Source organism: Bos mutus, chromosome X (genome assembly GCF_027580195.1).
Source record: "Bos mutus isolate GX-2022 chromosome X, NWIPB_WYAK_1.1, whole genome shotgun sequence".
NCBI classification, from domain to species: Eukaryota; Metazoa; Chordata; class Mammalia; order Artiodactyla; family Bovidae; genus Bos; species Bos mutus.
Genome location: NC_091646.1, coordinates 123,376,928 through 123,391,183, shown reverse-complemented (window position 1 = coordinate 123,391,183; position 14,256 = coordinate 123,376,928). Strand labels below are relative to the sequence as shown.

At 48.4% G+C, this 14,256-nt stretch overlaps 1 protein-coding gene across 2 annotated transcripts in view; it reads right to left on the bottom strand.

Moving 5' to 3' along the window:
* NHS (NHS actin remodeling regulator) overlaps window positions 1–5,242 on the bottom strand; it is a 345,114-nt gene extending 339,872 nt beyond the window's left edge. Inside the window, exon 1 of one of the 2 annotated variants that reach the window (XM_070365605.1) lies at window positions 4,079–5,242. In XM_070365605.1, the coding sequence (XP_070221706.1) occupies window positions 4,079–4,625 (547 nt within the window). In that variant the 5' untranslated portion in view covers window positions 4,626–5,242. The remainder of the gene's footprint in view (window positions 1–4,078) is intronic. The other variant, XM_070365604.1, reaches the window with a different exon arrangement.
* Window positions 5,243–14,256: the final 9,014 nt, after the last annotated feature.

Sequence of the window (14,256 nt, the reverse complement as noted above, 5' to 3'; positions counted from 1 at the left end):
TTTCCCTCTCAGCCTCTCAAGGACTTCCATAATTGTCCAGTTCTTTCTCCAGCATCATCAATTCTTCCCTCTACATGGAATCTAAACATGCCTCAATATCAACACCTTTTATGAAAATCTCCCTGGGCCCTGCATTCCCCTCCAGCCACGGCTCCATTCCTCCCCTACCTTCAGAGCAACACTCCTTACAAGAGCTGTCTGTGCTTGCTCTCTCCTCTTCCACTTCTCCTGTTCTCTTCACCCCTCTTATGTGGCCTTCCTCTGTACCCCTCCATTGAAATGGCACTTAGCAAGGCCACTCATTGCTAACAAGGTACCAGACTCAATGGTCTTACATCAGCACTCGTCTTCCTCTCAGAAGCATTTGACCAAAATGATTCCCCTTCCATTCCTGAGACACCTCCTCGTGGCTTCCATCACACCACTCTCCTGATTTTCCTTCTAGCTTGCTCACTGCTCTTTCTTCTCTACTAAACTTTTGAAGTTGGACTGCCCTAGGATAAGTCTTGGCCCCCTTTTCTTTACTCTCTACCTGGTCCTGAGCTCCAGGGTTTCACATATCATCTCTGCCCTTACATCTTGCATCTGCATCTCCAGCCTGGACCTCTCTCTTGAGTTCTGAATTCACACACCTAATTGTCTTAGACACAAGCATCTCATGTTAACATAACACAAACAGAAAAGTATCAGTTCCATTCCCTCCTACCCCAACTATAAAAGATCTACTCTTCCACAGACCTTACCCATTTTTGGAAATGGACCTTCTATAAGCTATTTAAGGAAAAAAAAACCCACTAGGAGTCATCCATAATAATTATTATTATTTTCTGCTCTTATGCCCTGTAACCAATCCAGTTGGTAAGTCCTGTCAATTCTATTTGCAAAATGAATTTACAATCTGAGCCTTTCTCATTGTCTACTGAGTCCCAGCCATGGTCACCACTTGCACCGTCTAACTGGTTTACCAGCCTCCAGACTTGCCTCCAGAGTGACTTTGCTGAAGTGTGTGTCAGATGATGTCACCCCTGCAAAAACCACCCCAGCTTGTCTCAGGGCAACAGGAAGAAGCTATCCAAGGATGAAGCAGCATGGAGAATGGTGATATGGGTGGAAAGGCTACACAGGGGTATGGAGGCACCCAGACACATTCAAGGGGGGAGAAAAGGGAAGTCCGATCACTTTTAGGCTTCCTCTTCCTTTGAAACTCCCTTAGGCTTTGAGCAATGCTGAAGGGAGATGCATAACATAGCAAATGCCATTGGTTCTCCACCCACAAACAGCCCCTTTCCCCTTCCCAGGCGACCCCTGCAGACATTCCCAAACACGACACAGACATTGTATTTTAAATATTTATTTACTTGGCTACACGAAGTCTAAGTTGCGGCATGCAGGATCTTCACATCTAAAAGGTCCCGCATGCCACACCACAGACTTTTGACACCTCTCTGCATGGCCCAGGAGCCTGCTGAGCCCACACCTGGGGTGGGTCTCAGAAGCCAGGGAGTTCAGGCTCCAAGTGTTCTCCATCAGTGAGTGCTGAAAGTTGATGGATAAATACTCCAGCCTCCTCATTTCTCAGCGGAACACTTTCAGGTGTGTGCTGGATTGAACCCCAGTTGCCCACTCCCCCACTCCCTCCCCGTGCTTCATGGGATCCCCTCTCAAAGAAACTCCTTGCACAGAAATCCTTGTCTCCACCTCTGCACACTGAGAAACCCAAATTAAGACACAATACTGTGCTTTTCCTCCCAAAGGTAATGCCTTTATGACATCAAACAGGAACAATGTCATCCTAAATTTATGTGGACAAGAGAAGAGAGAGGTATGGGTACAAAGCATGGAGATCACGTTTTAGAAAAACGTAAAAATAATAGGAGATTTTAAGCCTGTCCCTTTTATTATATGAGCCCCATCTTTATTCATGTATAAATACACATAAACAGAGTATGAAAGAAAGTGAAAAGTGAAAGTAGTCAGTCGTGTCTGACTCTTTGTGACCCTATGGACTGTAGCCCACCTGGCTCCTCTGTCCATGGAATTCTACAAGCAAGAATACTGGAGTGGGTTGCCATCCCCTTCTCCAGGGGATCTTCCCAACCCAGGGACTGAACCCGGGTCTCCCGCATTGTGGGCAAATTCTTTACCAGCTAGGCCATCAGGGAACCGCCTAAACAGAGTATATGTTCATCATACGTTCATCACTTATAAGCACACACCAAAAATCCCCTTTTCTTCATTAACCATTAGTCTGTACTCCAAACAGTGTAAAGGATTGTATTAAATTCAGGGTACATAACTACCCACCTCTGCCTCTAAAGAAAAAAGGGAGAAAACTCATTCTCTCCAGTGTTGAGTTTCACTTATGAGAAATCTCATTTAAGGGGCAGTGTGTGTCACACACACACACACACACACACACACACACACACACACACACACGGGAAATGTATGCACCACTCAACAGTCTGCAAAACTTCCCTCCACTCCTTTTGAAGTGAAATCACCACTCCCCCGACCGCACTCCCTAGATATCAGCGCTGTTGAAAGTGAAGGGCCTGTCCCTGCTGTGTGGTTTGGGGTAAAAAAGGAGGTAGGATTAAAGCGCTCATTTCAAGTCCCAAAAGTAAAATACGACTTGGCCCACGGCAGTCCTAATTCTTTCCAGAACTCATCCCCGGAATTGCCCTTTAAACAACCAGTCATTAACCCAACTCCGGGTCTTTTATAGCTGCGAAAACCGATCGCGCACATCATTTATTCATTACGCTTATTATTATTGTTATTGCAGAAAGCAGCGAATTCCCGGGCCGGGGTTCAAAGGGGTTTTACTTTATTTTATTTTTGGGAAGGAAGGCAGTGCTCGAGCGGGAAGGGTTGGTTAGAAGGCTGGGCCAGGTTGCAGGGCAGAGGTGCCCGGAAGTCCCCGGGGAAGAATGCCGAGAGCGCCCCCGCCCCGCGCGCTCAGCGGCCACCGCGCACCGGCGCAGCTGCTGCAGCAACCGGGGAAGCTTCTTATGTAAGTCGGAGGCGCTGACATCACCTTCGCATTGAGCGTCGCAGCCGCTGAACTAGGCGCCAAAGGACCGGCATGCTAGCCTAGGGCCCCCGCCCACCGTCCGCTCGGTTCTAAATGACTCCGACACCTCTTGATTTGGCCAACAGTGCGCCAGGGGACCCTCCTGAGCGCCAGAATTACATTTATTGGGAGCCCTGGGATGTCGCAAGAGTGAAGTTAACAGGCAGCAAAGGTGCTCAGGGGTCTTGCACACGCGAGTGAAATTGGATGATAGTACACGTTGGGGTGGGGGGTGGGAGGGGGGCGCAGAACACCTCCAAGATTCTTGGAGGGAAGATGGCATAGAGAGTCATTCAGTAGGAACCCTGTTGTGGTCAGGCCAGGAGAGATGCCCAAGGGTCTCCTCGACCTCCCCAGGGTCCAGGACACTTCTCCCTCCACGCCCCTCCCAGGCCACAAGGCTGGAGCAGAGCGCTTCGGAGTTCACTCTGGGAGGCGTGCGGCGCCACGCTATGGCACACACAAGCACAGGGCACAAGTCCGGAGCTCGGTGCAGCCCCTGAGGTCACAAGAGGGCCCAAACTGCCACAGCGTAGCAGAAGCCCTAAAAGGCCACTTCTCGAGCCCCCCCACCCCACCCCCGCCAAGCACGCACTGGGATGGGGGTGGGAGGACTACACAGGGCTCAGGACGGGCTGCTGGAAACCACAGAAGTAGCACCAACCCTCTGCCTCCAGAGGAGGGACAGAGAAATCGAGCCCCAGAAGTCAATGACAGACCCCTCTGCCTTCTCTGTCCCCATAAATGCTCCCTCTCAGTCCACCGCTGCCTTTGAGGTCAGAGACCGCCCCCTTTAACTTTCTCCCCTGGCGTCTGCATCCCTCACCCGAACTCTGGGAGGACTGGGGTGAGTTCCAGGGGAGGGGAGGGATGGGGAAGCAAGAGTAAGGTGTAAACCGCAGCAGGCGCGGCGCCGCGGGGCTGGGATTGCGGAGACCGCGGAGGGCGCGAGGGCGCGGCGCCGGAGCGAGCGCTAGGCGGGCGGACCGCGCGGGTACTCACGCACTGCCTCCTGCTTGGGGTCCAGCGTGCCAAGCACGCGCTGCACGCCGCCGAGCTTGCCCTGCAGCGCCCAGACGCGACGGTGGGTGAGCTGGATGTCGCTCTCGAGCTCCTGGAAGAGACTGCACGCGTGCCGGGCCACGTCCGAGAGCTGCCGGAGGACGCGGGCCAGCGCCGCGTTGCTGACCGCGCACAGGTCGAGCATGAGCAACACCGCGGTGGCTGCCGCTGAGGACGCCTCGCCAGCCACGGACGCCGCCTCCAGGACCCCTGCCACGCTCTCCTCACCCGCCGCAGGCGCCTCTCCGTGCGGTGGCGGCGCCTGGTCGGTTGGCGCGGGAGGTGGCGGCCCGGGAGGCGCGGGGGGTGCGCGGGGAGGATCCTCTGGCCCCGGCGCCACGGCCTCGTCCCGTCGGCCGGGCAGCTGCAGGGGCGGCGGCGGCGGCGGTTCTGCGCTGCCTCCGATCGCGTCCTCCGCCAGGTCAGGCGCCGGGCGTCGCTGCCGGCACAGCCACTGCGGCTCCACGATCCGCTTGGCGAAAGGCATCCCGCGCAGCCGGGCCGCGACTTTCCGGTCTCCTCAAAGCGCCCCTGGCGAGCGGGGAAGCGGACGCGCCCACCTGGGTGGAGAGGCGGCTGGAGTCCGGCGAAGGTGCGTTCGGGCAGTCCAGATACGCAGGGGGCTCCTTGCTCACCTGGCTTCCTCCTCTTCCCCGCCCTCCCCCTAGCAAATCAGTCCAGCCGGCCCGTGCACCGTTCCCTGAGTAGGATGACAAGCACGGGGCGCAGAAATCCCGGGGCGCGCCTAGGCTCTCCTCACTTGCTTCCAACCCGGGTCGGCTGGCTCAGCTCCATCATTCCTGCGCTCGCCGCCGCCGCCGCCGCCGCCCCGGCCGCTACCGCCGCCACCGCCTATATAAATGGGCGTGTGTGTATGTGTGTGTGTGTGTGTGTGTGTGTATGTGTATGCGCGCGCGAGCACGCGCACGCGCGTGTGTCTGGGTGGGTGGGTGGGTGTGAGTGTGTGCGCGCGCCTCAGTTTGAAAGTACCCCGGCTCAGGCCTCTCCCCGCGCGCCCGTCGCCGCTCCGGGGAGCAATTGCGCCCGGGATCTCTCGCCCTCTCTGGGCGGGGAGGTGGTTTCGGAAAGGCGCTTTGAAAACCCGGAGAGAGGAATCTGCCTCCAGCCCAGGCGCAGGAGGCGGCGCGGGGGCGGCGGGGCGGACGCAGGGCAGGGGAGGGGAAGGGGGAGAGGCCGGGGCGAGGGGCGCAGCGCCCTGTGCGGCCGCTGGGAGTCACTGGTGGCCTCACCTCTCCAGGCTTGTTCTGATGCAAAGATACTTCTTCGCCTCGGTGGGGTTAGGATTGAGACTGTCAGCGTGGTGGGGGCGGGGAGTCCTCAAGTTGGGGTTGGGGGTGTAAGGGCGGAAGGAGGGTGGGGTATTGGGGATGCAGCAGCTTTGACGTGTTGGAGCAAGTTGCTTCGCCAAATTCCAGCTCTGAGCACGTCCTTTGCGTTCCTAGCAGGGAAAACTGGGCTGCCCCTCAGAGTGCATCCTGGTGTGGCCAGACTGGCAAACGTGCTGGCTTATACCCCTTCCTGGGTATTCATCTGCCGCTGGGCTGGACCAGGACTCTATAAGAACATCATGAATGAGACCCAAACCACCCATGAGCAAAACCCCAGAAAACTGCTTGCAGAACTCATTGACACGTCAGGTGGGATAAACCAGATTACCTCCCTGTCACCCTACTCTGCTGATCACACACAGGGATGTTAAAGCTCTCCATCACAGAGTGGATGATTCACAGAAGAAAATAGTTTCCCCCTCTGGTTAACTGAAAGGTGTAGTTTCTAAAAAGGCATGTACAGTATTTCGATTGCACCAGTCTAAGGCTGGATGCTGTCAGCCTAAAAGCTAAAAAAGAGTTTGAGAAATGTTAATAAAATGCATGCCTTCATCTCTCCAAAAAGAATACTGTAAAAATATTTTTTTTTATTTTAAAGCCACAAGCCAGATCTTGGGAATGCAGACTTCATTTCATGTGTCTAAAGAGAACATGGAAAAAATATGTTTTATGGCAACAATAAAGCCCTCCAGACCTGTGGTGGGGTCTCCTCTCCACTCTCCCTGCCTTTAGCAGCAGCCTGCATAAGGCCTCACGCTTGGCACTCTAGACGGGCTCACACTTCAGTTATAAAGGCTTCAACAGACATCCCTCTCCTACCTCAGAAAATAACATTTTTGTCGAGAGAGTGTCCTTGATCATAAAAGATCCAGGCTGAGGATGTGGGGGTAAAAGAACATGATGTCTTCAAGGTACCCGTGGAAGTGGTTCAGTAGCAACAAGAAGAATGATGGTGATAATGTATATGGACAAAGAAGGAAAAAAAGAAAAAAGGACAAAATGTGCAAAATAGTCTAGATAAAGGGCATATTGGGATTCATGGTACATTTCCTTAAACTTTGAGTTTGTTTCCAAATAAAAAGTGAAAAAAGAGAATATTCTGGAAAAGCATCTTTTGGGAGTTTGTGTGTGTGTTTTTTTTTATCTCACAAATCTAAAGAGCTTAGAGCTGCCTGTTTTCAAATTCAGCTTGACTTTTTAAATATGTTCACAATTCTGAACATGAGTTCTTCTAGGTAGCCAAGCCACCCGCTCCTCCCTAAACACTGAGGCAGAAAGAATAATGAGGGTATGTAAAAGCATCCAGTTAGGGGGCCTTGCAATGGGTCTGCCCCACATCTCACTGCCCCTCCCCTGGCACTGCCCTAGTCCTAGCCTTCAGGGGCCAGTGCTTCGAGGCCAGCAGGACATGACCAGGGTGGGGTCTCATTCCTAAGGGGAGCTTTGGATTATTGGGGAATTCCTTCCTTGGCCCTGACCACCAGACAGAGGTGATTGAAGAGGAGGACAGAAAAGTCCCATGGGGAGGGGAAGCTGTCCTCCAGGCCCAGGAGGAGGAGAATTCCAGGAAGTAATTAAGTTCTAGAGCAGGCTAGCTACCTTGGTGTCTGCCCCAACGCAGTCAGCAGAGTCAGGACTTCAAAACGATTCAAAGTACAGTTCGGCTGTGTGAAAAGGGAAACTTTTTGTCATCTCCTGGACTCCTGCTCATGTGCTACATAAAGCCACGTGGACAAAATAAAAAGCTTTGATTGTGGCTATTGATCTCCTTCATTCTCAGTGCCCCCCCCCCACCAAAACGTCCTCTGGTAGCCTGCAGGGACCTCTCAAGGTCACTTCAGCATTTTCTTCTTGATAAGTGTGAAGGATAGCTTTCCTTTCAAAGTCACCAAAAATAAAACTAATACAAATTAAAATATGCATTCATACCGGTGGGCTGATGTCTTTCTCAGTCCACTGGAAGGTGTGAATAAAGGCACTTTTAGAGAAGTGATTGTTAGGCTTCCCAGACACTGTCTAAAAACTGTGTGCTAGCTTTGCAAGGGCAGCTTCAGACCACCTCGGGCCTCACTGTATCCCTCTCACTTCAAGCTGCACCCCGACCCCCGTCCCACCCCTCAGCCACGGTTTTAGTTTGGTTCCTACTTCATAGAACTGAAACACGGAAATCATGTCATCATGAGGGGGTGCATGAATATTCTTTGTGCCAATGAATTTTCCATACACCGAGGAGTTGTTGTTCTTATTCAAATCTCAGATTGCCCCATTTGACCCCAAGTTTTCCCACAAAAATCTCTGATGAAAACAAGATTGACATCTGAAGCCAGACTGTTACATCTACTTATGTGCGTGTTCATCTCTCTGGATCACGATCCCCTCCCCCCACGCCCATGTACACATATTTATCACCAAGAGCTTGCAGCCAAAAGGGAAAGAAAGGAGGCATTTAAAAATGACCCCACTGCGGAAGTCCCAGCAGTCATTCATGCAGCTCAAAGGCCAGCACAATCCGCCCATAAACTTAAATGTTCGGTCAGTATAAACCTTATGCCATTATAAAATGAACGAAGCATACTGTGTCAGCACACCCCCAAGTTACACTCATGCCTGTGGCAGTCCAGGGGGGCCGCGGGCTTTGCTGAAGGAAAGGCCTGGCATGGAGGGGCCACCCAGCCCCTTGGCCTCCAGCCTGGCTAGGCTCGCACTCTGCAGAGCCGTCAGCAAGCGGCCCCTGGAACCTCACAAGCAACCAAGCAGAAATACCCGAAAAATTCTTCACCAAAAACGTCTGTTCTGTTTCAAATACACCAGCATAGACGCTGCACCGCCATTATTTATACTTGAAAAATATTTCTTTTGTCCTAGAAATTCCAGGAGACACATGGGCTTGTTAGAATAACCGTGTAATTATAGTGACTGGAGTCTCCCTCCCTCCACTCAGTAGCACCTATTCCTCACAGAATCACTTTTATTCACTCCTGAAAGTCCTGCCACTAAGTAAAAAGCTATTAAATAAAAAACATTTTCAGTCAGTTTACTGGTCAAAATTATGAGCCTCCCATCTCAAGCCAAGTTACCTGAACCATTTTGCAATAGGAACATCTATCAAGTTTACATAAGGAAAAAGCAACAATTGGAAAGTAAATGAATGTGGTTTGTCCATAAAACGTAATGTGAAGATATTTTGTAGTGGGGGTACCTTCCACTTGCCAAAGGTGGAAGCATAGATTTCAGAGTCTGGAGCACGGGCTGGAGAATAAAGGAGAAGCTGCCATTCTTGGGAAACTACTGGAGAGTCATATGGTTCACATTCAAGCAGAACACTTTTTGGAGCTCACGGTTATCCTATACTCAAACTGCACCCACAAATAAAGTTAGAGCACAGAAGAACACCTTGAGGGCAAAAGAAAAGCTGAAGACGAGAGAGCCGTGAAACACATGGGGAGAAGGCATCCGCACGGCCACAGAGAAGGCTGCAGAAGATATTACTGGCCTCTCTCTCCACATCAGGGTTCCCAGGGATCTTCTCCCCAGTGCTGTTATTTGCTGAGCTCTGAGATTCCCCAGTTCCCGCTCTCCTTTAGCTGTACTGGGGCACGGGAGGAAGCCAGCAGCCCGTGCTTATACACCGTCCCATTGGAACCAGCACGTTTTCTCCCAGATCTGTGGTTCACAGCATGGACATTATGTCCAAAGCCTTCTTGAATTAGTTTCTGAGACTCAAAAGTTCAAGTTCTTCTAGTTCAAGAACCTCAAATTTGGTCTTATGTACCCATGTTCCCAGGGCTTCCCCGGTGGCTCAGTGGTAAAGAATCCACCTGGCCAATGCAGGAGACATGGGTTTGATTCCTGGGTCAGGAAGATCCTGGAGAAGGAAAGGGCAACCCACTCCAGTATTCTTGCCTGGGAAACCCCATGGACAGTGGAGCCTGGTGGGCTACAGTCCATGGGGTGGCAAAAGAGACACGAGTTAGTGTCTAAACAACAATCCATGTTCCCAGGAAACAGCAGAGGGAAAAATTCATTAAATATCAAAATGTGAATCCACCGTACACATAAGTTCAGGTACCTGACTATTGACAACTATCATGTGTATAATTTCCAGGGCGGTGGTGGAGGGCAGGGGGTGGTGAAACTATATACCACAACAGAGGATTTCCTTTGTTTTCGTTTGTACTTTTCTTCCTCAAAATCTTCATCTATGAAGTATGCAGGACAGGGTTTTTTTTTTTTTTTTTCCTGCATTTTACTGGCAGGGAAACATGGGCAGAAAAAAAAATCATGCTATTAAATGGTTTTCCCAAAATGCCAAAGACAGCAAATCCAACGACTGTTGCAACCAGCCTTTTTATCTTCCCTGCAAAGAACTGTTGATTACTCACATTGTTTCCAATAGGAGAGATTTCAACTTCTTTCTTATCTTCAAAAATCCTAGCCTCACATTTTAAAACTGAATATAATTTTAAACATGCTAAATCTGGATCTAGTCAGAACTGCAAATACATCAAAATAACGGACAGAGTTAAAGCAGATGGTGATAGCAAACAACCAGGGAGTTTCATTCACTTATTCGTCCCTCTGGTTATGCAACAAACATTTACCGGAAGCTTTATTTACTGAGTGCAAACATTTATCGGGTGCTCAGGCCTCTCTTGGCTGTCAGGGATATAAAAGGAAAGAAGGCACAAACATCGCTCTCCAAGGGTGGAATCTAGTAGGGTAGATAGACATGTAAACAAACAATGGCAGGGCAACGCGGGCAAGCTGTAATAGAGAGAGGAATTAAGTGCTGCCCAGAATCCCAGGGCGATTACCACTGTCTGGGGGGATCCAGACTGGAGCAGGGATGCTAGAAGCAACTCGGGTTTCAGTGCTGCTTCTTACAGCTTAGAAACAGAAAGATTGAAGCTGAGACCAAGCATCACCACATGGTTAAAAGCAAAACACAGGGGCCCAAACTGAGACCCTCCAACCAGCTGCGAGGGAAGATGAGCTTCTGACTAGTATCATTAAAGGGCATTTGCAACAAATCTTTTCAAAATCCTACAAACCAGTTGGTGGGAGAAAGAATGTGGAAATTATGTTGCTTTTCTTTTGAAAGCTGACTTAAAAAGTTCACTCTTTGGCAGGGCTCGCTTTAGAAAGAGGAAGTGGATTTTTAATATATTTACTATAAAGCAAAGTCTTCGACTGGGTAAAGTGAACCACCATCTCTGGAGCACATGGCCCTAATAAAGCGAAACAGCCATTCCCCAAGGGTTCACAAGCTCCCCGCCGGCACCGCCCTTTTTTTTTTTTTTTTTAAACTGTTCAGATTTTGGTCTCCAAGCACCCTTCTGTAAGGAAAACACCCAGTGCTGGCCTTGACCCAGAGGAAGTGCTTTGGACTGTGGTGGTCCTGAAGTAAATCAGCTCCAAGAGAGGAACTTGACGGAGTGAAATCTACGACTCGCATTATCAGTCTGGGATGGAGTCCTTGTGAACAGCGGAGGCAGCAAACTTCAGACTTTATCAAGATCGTTGTGCTCATTAAGGAAGTGAAATTAAGCCAGATTTGAAGGAAAGCACTGGAGTAATTACAGAGTTATGAAGATTTAAAAGCTATGCGCCTGGGCACGCAGAGCGCAACGTGTTTCCTTTGGGTTCAGAGACACCGCAATTACAGGGCTTAAGGGTAGCAGAGCACCGAATTAGAACTCCCCATTAGTTTGATTAATCACTGATGTAAGTGCAGGCACTGCAAATGGCTATGGCTCAGCTTGATTTGTGTCTCTTCCTCGCCTCCCTCTCCCCCTTTCTCCCTCTATTTCCTTTACAAGATGAGGGGGTCAGGGAAGAATACGAACCTTGTATTAATGATAAGACACTGGGTGCAAGAAAAGTTAAAACTTCCTAAAGCTTAATGATTTCCCTACATTGGTGCTGGCTTTGCCAAGACTTGTATAATAGTGTGTTCTTTCTGCCTCCCAGGCTGTTAAATGGTAATGGTACAGCAGTGACATGTTAGTAAATCTAATAAGAAAACCGGAGAATAAAGTATTTTATGTGGGTGTAGAACAAGTTAACATCCCCATAGAAAGCTCACCAAGATAATAATATATGATATTGCATTTGACAGGCTATAACAAAAAAACAAACAAGAACCCCCAATATCTAGCCAATTAGCAAAAATGGGTGAGAGCCTGGCTCTTTTGAAGGAATTGTTACACCCTTCAGATAAAATTGACTTATAAATCTACTTGCAGAAATGCTGTCTTTCCTGGGAAAATGATGCTGCTGGTGTGAGGTAAGTATTTTGGGGTCAGGATATTTGACTTGGTGCCTCCATGTCAATATAACCAAAAGTATGGCCAATTTTTTATGAATGGGGAAGACAAAGGCTCAAAAAGTCAGTGCACTAATTCAAACCTAGCACAACCACTCAGAGGAAGAACGCTGTAAAGGAAAATCAGAATTCTTGGCACAAAGGCACTTTACTGGACAGGCCAGCCTTTGAATTGTGTGCTGAGATGACCCTTGATGGGAAAGGTGGTTTTGTCAGCAGGAGATTTTTAAATAAAAAATGTCACTGAAATTTATTTCTGTGGCCCTTTTCATATTTGCATGTGAACTACAGGGCTCCTGGGATCAAATGGGAGACAACTGACCAGCCATGCCTCTTAAATTATTTTTCCGGAGGTGTTTTCTTTCTCCACCTCAATTGTAAAGATCTAGGAATAACAGCCCAGTGAACAAAGTAGACATTTTTATTTCTCATCCTGTCTCAATGGTCTCATAATGGGTTCAATAAGAGTCTGGAAATAATGAAAGCTTCTCCATGGAGAAACACAAGACTCACTATACGAAAACAGCAGCGCCTTGGAGTCTCCTATAGTAACGGCAACACCAGAAGAAACATTGCAGCAGTCCGATTTTCCCCTTAAAAGAAAAAGAATTTTAAAGGTGATCATCGTCCACACTCACTAGGGTACAGACGGAATATCAGGCCACTAAGTGAAAAATAAAATAGTTATCCAAGAATTCTGTTGGAAAAAAAAAGTGGTAAGCAAGTGCCTGGGTTACAGGCTCATTTTGATTTGTTTTGAAACATGTCTCAAGTATTTCCTGGGCTTCCCTTGTGGTTCAGCTGATAAAGAATGCGCCTACAATGAGGGTTTGATCAAAGACCTGGGTTTGATCCCTGGGTTGGGAAGATCCCCTGGAAGAAGGAAAAGCTACCCATTCCAGTATTCTGGCTTGGAGAATTACATGGACTGTACAGTCCATGGGGTCGCAAAGAATCAGACACCACTGAGCGACATTCACTTTCAAGTATTTCCTGTGGGATTTGGGAAGAAGCTGAACCCTGGTTGCTATGAAAGTCATCAGAAAATGGATGGGGAAGGAGAAAAAGAGAAAAAAGGATTTGAGGGTTTTAAATCATTTTCCATTTTTCTTTGAATTTTGCCTTTCTTTGCCCTTAGGAGAGACAGTGTTCATTTTTAACCACCTGTAGCCTTGCTCAGGTTTGCTACTGTGACAGACACAGTCATCTGCCTCCCCACTAACCCCTTCTCCTTTTCTAACAGCATCTCCATTGTGTTCCGGGTGGCAATGGCAGCAGCCAGTCTGCTCCCCATCCTAGACTCCCTTGCATTCAGGATGGTCCAGATGACGCAGTTCTGGATAAAGACTTCCCTTCTCGTCTTTGGCCCTGGGGAGTAGACTGGAGGCTGAGAGGGAAGGGCTGTCCTGCCACTGTGATGGACGCAAAGATGAAAGCAAAGGCGTAAGCCTCTTGGAGTGTAAATAACAGAGCAGAGTGATGCCCCAGGCCTGGCATCCCCCACTCCAGATTTCTTTTTTGTTTGTTTTTGTTTTATTTTTTATTTTTTTTAATTTGATTTTATTTTTAAACTTTACAATATTGTATTAGTTTTGCCAAATATCGAAATGAATCCGCCACAGGTATACATGTGTTCCCCATCCTGAACCCTCCTCCCTCCTCCCTCCCCTACCCTCCCTCTGGGTCGTCCCATTGCACCAGCCCCAAGCATCCAGTACCGTGCATCGAACCTGCAGATTTCTTGCATTGTGAAAAAAATAACCCTCTATGCAAGTCAGTTACTACACGTGGTCAGATGTAGCTCTGATTAACAGGAGTCCCAGTTCCTTACAAAAGCATTGCTCCAACAGTCCAGCACCAGAGCTCTGGATCTTCCTCATTCATTCATTCCACAGATGTCATGCAACAAATACCTACTATGTGTTTGTGACTATTCTGGGAACCAAGGAATCGCCTTTGAATTAAACAAAACAAAGACATGCCCTTAAGGTGTTTCCCTTCCAGTTAAACAGCATTAAATCATCATTGTCCAATAACAAACAGTTTACATATTCAAAACATGGTGCTAGTCCAGTTCTAAGATAAAGAAGTACTACAGATGTCATGTAGAACATGACAAATATAATTAACATTGCTGTATGTTACATATGAAAGTTGTCAGAGTAAATCCCAAGAGTTCTCATCACAAGAAAAAGACTCTGCTTTTCTATTTCTTTAATTTTGTATCTATATGAGATGACAGATGTTCACTAAACTTATTGCGATAATCATTTCGTGATGGTTGTAAATCAAATTATGATGCAGTACATCTTAAACATATAAGATTCTATATGTCAATTATACCTCAATAAAAGTGGAAGGAAAAAAGATGATTCTACTGGGTTCATATACTTAAAATAATAAAAAAGAAATGATGTCTGTAGCAGGTGATGCAGAGTCCCTTG